General features: G+C 54.1%; 1 protein-coding gene across 1 annotated transcript; it reads left to right on the top strand.

Annotated features, from left to right (window-relative positions):
• The first annotated feature begins 1,693 nt into the window (after positions 1-1,693).
• On the top strand, positions 1,694-8,251 carry IRF8 (interferon regulatory factor 8). Its single transcript, XM_068203150.1, has 8 exons — positions 1,694-1,917; positions 2,967-3,150; positions 4,118-4,206; positions 4,633-4,744; positions 5,011-5,058; positions 5,740-6,126; positions 6,689-6,804; positions 7,664-8,251. Exons 1-8 carry the CDS (start codon positions 1,744-1,746, stop codon positions 7,832-7,834), a joined length of 1,281 nt encoding a protein of 426 aa, XP_068059251.1. The 5' UTR covers positions 1,694-1,743; the 3' UTR covers positions 7,835-8,251.
• The last annotated feature ends 901 nt before the right edge of the window (positions 8,252-9,152 follow it).

Genomic DNA, 9,152 nt, shown 5'->3' with positions numbered 1-9,152 from the left:
GGCCGGGGGACGGGAACCGGCACCGGCATCCCCCGGGGGAGGGCAGGGACCGGCAAGGGAACAGATACCGGCACTGGCATCCCCCGGGGGAGGGCAGGGACCGGGCAGGGGACAGATACCGGCATCGGCATCGGCATCCCCCGTGGGAGGGCAGGGACCGGGCGGGGGACAGATACCGGCACTGGCATCCCCCGTGGGAGGGCAGGGAGCGGCCGGGGGACAGGGACCGGCATCCCGTGGTAGAGCAGGCACCTGCCGCAGGATCGCGTCCTGTACCGGCATCCTCTGTGAGAGGACACCGCAAGGCACCGGCAGCGAGCGGCGGAAAGGCTGGGGCAGGTCCCGAGCCCTAGCCCGGTTGCCCGCACGCCTGCGGGCTGCCGAGAAGGGCAGGGCTGCGGGAAGTCCCCATCTCGTGGTCCCCTGCGCAAGGACCGAGCCCGGGATGGGCGGGTTGGAGCCGCGGGGCTGCCGCTGCCAGCCCGGTGGAGCGGGCTCCTTGACGTTGTCCCGAGCGTGTGACTCCCTCTCGGGGAGAGAGATGGAGCTCCGGCCTCCGGCAGTGATGGGAAGGAGCTTTGTAGAAAAAGAAGTGTCCCATTTCTGCGGGATTTCTCAGGTTCTTCCCTTTTGGCATCGCTCAGGTTGGGTGCTGGAGCCCCCAGAGAGGCTGTGTGCGCTCCTGTTCCTCCAGGCATGAGCTGTGGCATGTCCTTTGGGACATCCAGCTGGCATGCAGAGCTGTGCCCTCTGTGGTGTTTTGGCCGGTGCTGCTGGTGCTCACCATCCCTAAAAACCAGGGGCTGTGCTCTGAGCAGCCAGGGCCATGTAGAAGGGATGGCATTTGGTGGCACTGAGCTGGTGGGAGCGCATGGCAAAGCAGGCACCACTGGCTCTCAGGCTGTGCTGGGAGCATCCTTGTTTTCTGCCCAAAAATCTTCCAGTGGGGCAGTAAATAACCAACGAACGAGGGAGAGGCAGTCCTGCAAAATGTAGAGCCCAAAATGCCTGGGAAATTGATTCAGGGGCTGCAGATCACTGCTGCCAGGCCACCAGCTCCTGTCATGGCCTGGAGGTGACAGGAAGGGTTGAGCCTGGCACTTTGCTTCCACTTGTGTTCCTTATCCCTGTGAGGGTTTGGGATGCAGTTTGGAGCTGGCATTTGCTCCCCAAATAGTGCTTGGTGAGAGGAGCTGCTGCCGCCTCTGGGACAAATCCTTGTGCCAAGACTGGCCAGGGACAGCTCTGGCCCCCCAGCGTGGCCTGCCCAGTGTCACTTGCTCAGGTGACAGCACAGCTGGGGGCTTTAATCCCCATCCATCTACTTCCTCTGCGATTTATCCTGCAGCAAAATAGGAATAAGCAGAGCACTGAGTCAGCTGCTTCTGGGAGCGGAACTGTGGTAGAGCGGGAGGAAGAATTTGTAATAACTCAGAAGGAAATTGCCTTGATTTTTAATTTTTTTACATTTTAAAAGAAGCAGGGGGTGGGGTGGGGGTGTGGGCTGGGGATGTTTTGATCTTAGAATTATGGAACTGTGGGACCCCAAGAAGGGTTTGGGCTGGAAGGGACTTTAAAGATCATCTCATTCCACGGGCAGATGTCGGCATGGGGGGCTTCCAAAAGCTGCAGGGGGTGCCTGCCTGCTGCCAGCCGAGCACGGGGCAAAGCAGCCCCATTCCCTGTGCTGGGATGGAAGTGGGAGAGCTGGCAGGGCTCGGATGGACCCCGTGTCCCTGCAGGATGTGTGACCGCAACGGCGGGCGGCGGCTGCGGCAGTGGCTGATCGAGCAGATCGACAGCGAGCTCTACGCGGGGCTCATCTGGGAGAACGAGGAGAAATCCATGTTCCGCATCCCCTGGAAGCACGCCGGCAAGCAGGACTACAACCAGGAGGTGGATGCTTCTATCTTCAAGGTAGGGACAGGTTGTTGGTGCCTTTTCTTGGCGGTGCTGGTTTTGTGCCACCGCTGTCTCTGGGTTTTATGTCTTTAAACCTTGCAGGAGATGCTGTAGTTGGTCTCCCAGGGTGGTTTTTATTTTTTGTTTTTGGGGATGATTTATTCCTTTTTATTGAAAGTTAGGACCAGTTTTGGGGTTGCTTTCAGCATGTTTGAATCCAGGTGTGACGTGAGAAGCAGCTGTTGACCTGCTCTAAACTTCTCATCAGCTTCTCTTGATGAAATGCTGGATTTGTATTAAAAAAAGACTTTGTAGGTGGGAAGGAAGGATTTCACTGCAGGGGGGGGTTCCAGTTTTGGAAAAAAATGGGAAAATTCCATCCTGAAGCAAAAAGTTCAGGTCTTCTCCAGGAATTCCCTTCCCTCTGACCCCACTTCCAAGTATCTGTACTGGTGAAGGAGTTTAATTTCAGTAAGAATTGCTTTGAGAGCACAGAGTTATGAGGATAGCCTTGAACTCAGCCCTCTGAAAATATAGACATATCTATAAAAGAAACCAATATGTATATTTAAAAAATATATTTTTCATTCTTCCTTCAGTGGTAAAATATGTTCTTCTACCAAAAGCACAAATTATGTTCAGATCGTGGGGAAACCAGTTCATTTATTTATTAATTAATCAGCCAGGAGCTGAAAAATGAGGTTTATTTTGATTTTTAATTGAGCAGCGATTCCTTGTGCTCCCAGCAGCTCCTGATCCGTGGGTGCAGAAGTGAAGCCACAGGTGATGCTTTTGACCTCTGCTTTTTGAAAACCTGGCTTTTAAAAGCCTTTTCTGCATTTCTGAGGCAGGTAGTGCTGCTCTGCACCCCAAAACCCCCCAGGTGTGGTGGCTGTGCAGGTGGCCGCAGTCTAGGAGTGAAACAGCAAATCCCCAAGAGATGCTTGAGGGAGGGTGCAAGATGCAAAATGCTCTCTGCCACCCCAGCTCTTCCTCCCTGAGAGGCTTTGTAGGGCTCACAGGGAGGATTTTCTTAGGGTTTTTTTTTTCGTTCTTTGCTTTAGGCCTGGGCTGTTTTCAAAGGCAAGTTCAAGGAAGGTGACAAAGCGGAGCCGGCCACGTGGAAGACGCGGCTTCGCTGCGCTCTGAACAAGAGCCCTGACTTTGAGGAGGTGACAGACAGGTCCCAGCTGGACATCTCCGAGCCCTACAAGGTCTACAGGATCGTGCCCGAGGAGGAGCAGAAGTGTGAGTTCCCCGGGAAAGGACTGACCCCCGCTGTGGGTGCAGCCTGTGAGCACAGCCCTGCACCTGAGCAAGGCTTCCTGGCCAGCCCCTGCTCTGCCTCTGTGCTTGTCCTGCTCCCCTGCTGTCCCCCTGGGGTGACAGGGAGGGGAGGAGAAAGGCCAGGCTTGGTTTATTTTAACCCCTTAAACCCCTAGGAACTATGGGATGGCTGCAGCCTCCTGGGAGCTCCCATCCACCAGGGACAAATTCCACCTTCCCTGCCTGAGGGAGGGACATGAGCCTCAACTTCTTTTTCCTCCCAATCCCTGCCCTGTGAGGATGGTGGGGAGCTGCAATAAATCCCTTTTCTTGCTGGGGGAGCAATAATTTTGCAGAAAGCTGCTCTGATGTCTGCTGTGTCTCAACTCACACTAACTATAACTCTATTTGTGGTTAGGGGAGCCTGTGTGCTTTGTCTTTTTTTTTTTAAGTTAAAAACTTGCAAAAACAAGAATGATTTTTGCAGTCAGGAAATCTGCCTTTAGCATCTCTGTCCCCTCCAGCCCGTTCACACAGGGGCTGTGCTGCCACTATGCAAATGGCACTGCAGGTTCCCACCAGCAGCACCACTGCACTGGGGTGGCTGGTGGAAAAAAGAGAAGCAGCAGCCCCAGCCCCAGTCTCTGGGGTGCTCAAAAAAACCCCAAACCCTCTCCTCTGCTCCAGCTCTGTCTCTGTCACCAGCCAGGCTTTTGATTTTTCTTGCTGCTGGTCCCTGTGCAGGGGGGAGATGAGTTGTAAAGTGATTTTTGGCCCCAAACAAGCAGCTCTGGAGGGGCTGTGAGCCTCTCCAAGGTGCTGATACATGGCTCTGCTGTGGTTCCTGGTTTCATAACTTTCACTGGGTGAAAGGTTTCCAAAACCCTTCCAGATGAGCTGTGCTTGGCAAGTGTGGCTGTTCTCACTGCAGCCCCACCTCTCCTTGCAGGCAAAGCAGGGGGTGCCAACGGGAGCAGCCTGGCTGATGTCACGGAGATGGACTGCAGCTCCTCTGCCATCGATGACCTGATCAAAGAGGTGAGGCCTCACCCTGGCTGCAGGTGCAGGGGTTGGGTCTGGTTTGGGAGAGCACTGCCTTGCCCAGAATTCCCTCTGCAAAGCTGCAGCGTTGGGTTTGCAGCTCGTTCAGGTGAGCCAGCACCAGGACACGGTTCTGACGTTGGCTCCTGCTTTCCTTGTGCATCCAGCTGGGAGAGACCTTCACCAGGGATGAGTCTGTCACAGCTCTGTGCCCCTTCTTGGCCTTGTCACACCTGGCTGCTTGCCCTCTGTAGCTCTTGAGGGTCTTACTCAGATGTACCACCTGGGCAGAAAGGCACCAGACTCGGCCTTTCCAACCCCCAAAAATTGGCTGGTGGTGCCATTTGGACCCTCCCAGAGCGCTTCAAGTGCTTTGCCGGAGGCATCAAACCTGCTCTGATGCCGGTGTCTGCTGATCCACAGCCCTCCTGTGTGGATGAATACCTGGGCATCATCAAGAGGAGCCCCTCACCCCCCCAGGAGACCTGCAGGAACCCTCCAATACCCGACTGGTGGGTGCAGCAGCCCAGCCCTGGTAAGTAGCCAACAGCTTGTGTGTCATTTGGGAGATTTTTGAGGCAAGAAAAATCTTCCTGTGCGGGGATACGGAATGGGGAGCAGTTTATTTTATCTTCCTTATTAAGAATGTTTGAGGTACTCATTAAGGAATCCAGCTGGGAGCTTTTTGCTGGCGTTTCCCATGTGGGAGCTGGGAAACCTGGGATAGAAAATGAGAGGGTTGGCAGGGGGGAACTGGGGGATTTGGGTATTCAGGCTCAGCTTGGCTTTCTGTGCCCACAGCGTTGCCCCTGATGAATGGATACTCCAGCTACGAGCAGTATCACTCAGGTAAGGCACCTCACCTGGCCAGCAGGTGCCCTTCTCTGGTTGTGGTGGCAGGAGGTGGCTCTGACTCTGTCCCCCACCTTGAGGGATGCTTTGCTTTGGGTTTAGGAGGTGCTGCGCCCTCCTGATGATCCATACTCCCACGCTGGGATGAATCCTGCCTGGTGGCATGGGGGGAGAGAGCAGTTGCTTGGGATGCTGGGATCAGGCAGCCTTTGGAATGGGGGGATCTGCCCATGGCATGGCGGGGGTGTGGAGCAAAGGCAGGAGGAAGAGGTTTGATAAATTTCATGGCCATAAACTAAACCACCAGAAGTTCTACCTGAACATGAGGAAAAACTTCCCATGGAGATTGTCAGAGAGTTGGAACAGGTGCCCAGGGAGTTGTGGAACATTCAGAGAGGAATTCATGGAACAAACCCCACCTGGATTTGTTCCTGTGTCACCTGCTCCAGGTGACCCTGCCTGGGCAGGGGGCTTGGACTGGGGTGGTCTCCAGAGGCCCTTTCCAACCCCAACCATTCCACGATCCTGTAAATATTGGGAGCTCTCACTTGCTGGTCAGCCCTGGAGATGTCCCTCCACCAAGACACAGTCACTCCCAGGAGATTTGGGATTTGGGCACGGCAGCGAGGAGCAGGTCTGTCCTTTCCTGACGAGGCGTGCACATCCATCACCTCCCAGGTTACTCCCAGATGGTGATCAGCTTCTACTACAGCGGGAGGCTGGTGGGCCACGTCAGCACCTCGTGCTCCGAGGGCTGCAGGATCTCCCTGGGCCAGCCCTCAGGCCACGGGGAGAAGCTCTACGCCCCCGATGCCCTGGAGCACGTCCGGTTCCCCTCGGCCGACACCATCCAGAACGACCGGCAGAAGCAGATCACCAGGAAGCTCTTTGGGCACCTGGAGAGGGGTGTCCTCCTGCACAGCAACAAGCAGGGCATCTTCATCAAGAGGCTGTGCCAGGGCAGGGTCTTCTGGAGTGGCAACACCATGGCCTACAAGGACAGGCCCAACAAACTGGACCGGGAGGAGGTGGTGAAGATCTTTGACACCAACTTGTTCTTCCGAGGTGTGTAGGAGCCTCCTGATTTCCTTTGGTGTTAGGATCCCTGCTCTTTCCTGTGGGAAATAGATCCCTGCATTGGTTGGTTGGAGATGATCAGCCAGCAGACGTGGTGGACAGCCCTGGGTGGCAGCAGTTTGGGGTGGGGAAAAACCTTCAGGAGGGTGGAGGAGGGGATGGGAAAACAGGGATATGACTCTGGCCAGAAGCTCCCTGGAAAAGCTGAGGTAATTCTGGGATCCCAAAGCCTTGGGACCATGCACAGAGGGTTTCTGGAGCTTGAACCCAGTGTCAGACCCCCTTGGGCCCTGTGGTGGGGTTGAAAGGGTGGAGCCCTTTTTCCTTGCACCACTTTGAATCCCTCAGTGCTGCGTTCCCAAGGATGAGCAGGTGACACTACCAGACCTAGGAAAAGATAATGTGGTGTTTGGGGTCACGTGGCAAATCCCAAAGCTGGAGGCTTTGCTTGAGCCCACAGCTTCCTTGAGGAGTGTTTGATCCCAAGGATGTGTAACGAAGGCTGGCAGCCTCTGGAGGGCAAATTCCAAGTTTTCCTCTGTCCTTGCAGAGCTGCAGCAGTACTACAACAACCAGGGCCGCTTCCCAGACAGCAGGGTCATGCTGTGCTTCGGGGAGGAGTTCCCAGATGCGGTGCCACTGAGGTGTAAACTCATCCTTGTCCAGGTATGGGGGGCTGGGAGGAAAAGAGACACAGAAAGGGTGGGAATTCTGCCAGCAGAGCTCCACCCCCTGCAGCCACGGGGCATTAGGGTGCCTGGATTGGGGTGGAAGTGTGGTGCTTTTCCACAGCCTCCCGAGAGGTGCTTGGGCTGCTGATTATCAAATTCCTGGAGCTGGGTAGGCAAGTGAAACTCCCTAATGGCACGGGTTCTGTGAACTGCAGGGAAATCAGTTTCCTTCTCCTCCTGATCCTGCATTGGCACTGGGACTTCTGCCTTTTCCTGTGGGAAATGGGGAAGTAAATCCCTGGACTGGTGGATTTAAGATCAGTCAGTGATGTGGTCAACAGCTGTGATTGGCAGCAGTGGGGCTGGGAGATCTTAGGAGGGTGAAGAAGGGGATGGGATGTGGGGTCAGTCCTCATGGCTCTGGTCAGAAACTTCTCCTTGGAGAAGCTGCAGCAGTTGTAGGGTTCATCTCCTCTTCAGCACACAGAGACCCACCAGGTCTGTAAAGCCCTGAGGGAATTTTACAAGATCAGAGACTGGTCCTGTGTCTCCTGCACAACTCCTGACCTCCTCACCTCCTGTTGTCTTGGATGTCTGCCCCAGGGGATCACTCTGGATGTGCTGGGACATCCCCCAGCCTGTCCTTGCAGCTCAATATCCCTGCTGGCAGGAGCTCCTTGGGCTGCTCCTTTATTCCTGGAGGTGCTTGTGGAGCCAGACCTGCTGTCCTGGCAGGACCTGGCCCCCTGTGCTCTGCTGTGTGTCCCCCACCCCATCTCCACTGGATGGAGCAGCAGGAGATGCCCAAAGCTGACGCTCCTCACTCAATTCCTGACCTTTTTCCTTTGTCCCAGGTGGAGCAGCTGTACCTGAGGCAGGTGGTGGATGAGGCTGGGAAGAGCTGCAGCTCCAGCCCCATGCTCCCCGTGGCTGAGGAGCCCCAGCACGACCAGGGCTACCGGATCTTCCAGGACATCTGCACGACGCGGCCGCTCTTCCGGGAGAACCAGCAGATCGCAGTCTGAGCCCTGCTCCCCTCACAGCCTGCTAGTCTGGGCTTATCCACACCCAGATTAGTCCCACGAGTGCCTAAGTGTCCTAAAAAAGTGACACTAAAAAGCGTCCTTTAGGTTTTTTTCTATTTTTTTTTTTTTTTGGAAAGTTGGGTTTTGTTCTTTGCTGTTTCCAGTGCAGAGTCTGTCTAAATCCAGAGGTGGAAATTACCGTGAGCAAACAGGTTGGATGTTCAGTGTTTGTCCTGTAAACAATTTATGATAAAAGTGACTTTTCTAGTCCCAGGACTGTCTAGAGCTCATGGCTGGGGGACAAGGGAGCATCCAAGCTGTGCAGGAAGGTCAGGGCTGGCTTTGCTTTGTGTTGCCTTTGTTAATGGCCAGTCAGGCAGAACCAAATATCAACAGCTGTAACCACCTGCCCTAACAACCTGAAACTCAGACCTTGCTGAGAGCAGCAGTTTGATAGGAGGTGACTCTTGGAAAAGCCTTAGAATGCTCAAATTTAGGAAATTATATCCAGGAATCAGCTTTCCCCCTTCAAAGAGTCCTGCTGGTGAAAGGCAGGGTGTGCCTCCCAAAGAGAACTCCTGAAATCCCTCTTTATTTTTGCTGTGAGATTTGTGTGTTTCTCTTTCACACCAAAGTGGATTGAAATTTGGAAACTGATGCAGATATCTATATGTAAATATTGAATATGAAGACTTGGGAATCTTAATTTTTCCTGACCAGAGCCAGAGTTTATATAAATATGTAGAAGTTTAATTTTTCAAGATTGCAGCATAGTGTGAATAGCTTGGCTTCACCCTCCCAAACACACGTGTGGGGCTCTCCCAAGCGTGTCCAGGCAGCGTCATCCATGTGTAAATCCTCATCTTCACAGCCTCTGTGTGTGCCCCCAGCTCTGGGGAGCTGCTGGTGCCTCCCAAAGCAGGACTGCACGTGTGTGCATGCCACCAAAGCTGCCTATTTATTATATGCCTGAGGTTTATTAGTTTTTTGGGTAAATTTTTATATCTCCCTGCAATTAAAGTGCTATATTTTGTATTGCTCTTGCAATGTGGTTTTTGGGTGCAAGGAATGGGGTCTCAGAGCTTCTGGGGGGAGTCTGGGACTTCTGGCTTGCCCCTAATTTGGTTTTACCTGTGGTGGGGTCTGTGTGAAGCCTCTGTCACCTCCTTCCTCTTCCAGAACTTCCTGGATTCATCTCCAGGCAGGAAAGAAAGGAGTCAAAATGCTGTAATGCAATGGAGGGAGGGAAATGGGATCACTTGGAGAGCCCCCATTCCAGGGAGGAGGAAGATGTGTCCCTGCTCATCTGCCATAGCTC

This window comes from Anomalospiza imberbis, chromosome 12 (assembly GCF_031753505.1).
Source record: "Anomalospiza imberbis isolate Cuckoo-Finch-1a 21T00152 chromosome 12, ASM3175350v1, whole genome shotgun sequence".
NCBI lineage: Eukaryota > Metazoa > Chordata > Aves > Passeriformes > Viduidae > Anomalospiza > Anomalospiza imberbis.
Note: the sequence above shows the minus strand (reverse complement) of the source record. Positions and strands in the feature narration are given on the sequence as shown.

Excerpts from the sequence above, each read along its gene's own strand:
- IRF8 (XM_068203150.1), top strand. The coding sequence starts at position 1,744 with ATGTGTGACCGCAACGGCGGGCGGCGGCTGCGGCAGTGGCTGATCGAG. Across the intron at positions 1,918-2,966 it reads TGGATGCTTCTATCTTCAAG|GCCTGGGCTGTTTTCAAAGG; the intron begins GTAGGGACAGGT and ends TCTTTGCTTTAG. Across the intron at positions 6,127-6,688 it reads CACCAACTTGTTCTTCCGAG|AGCTGCAGCAGTACTACAAC; the intron begins GTGTGTAGGAGC and ends CTGTCCTTGCAG.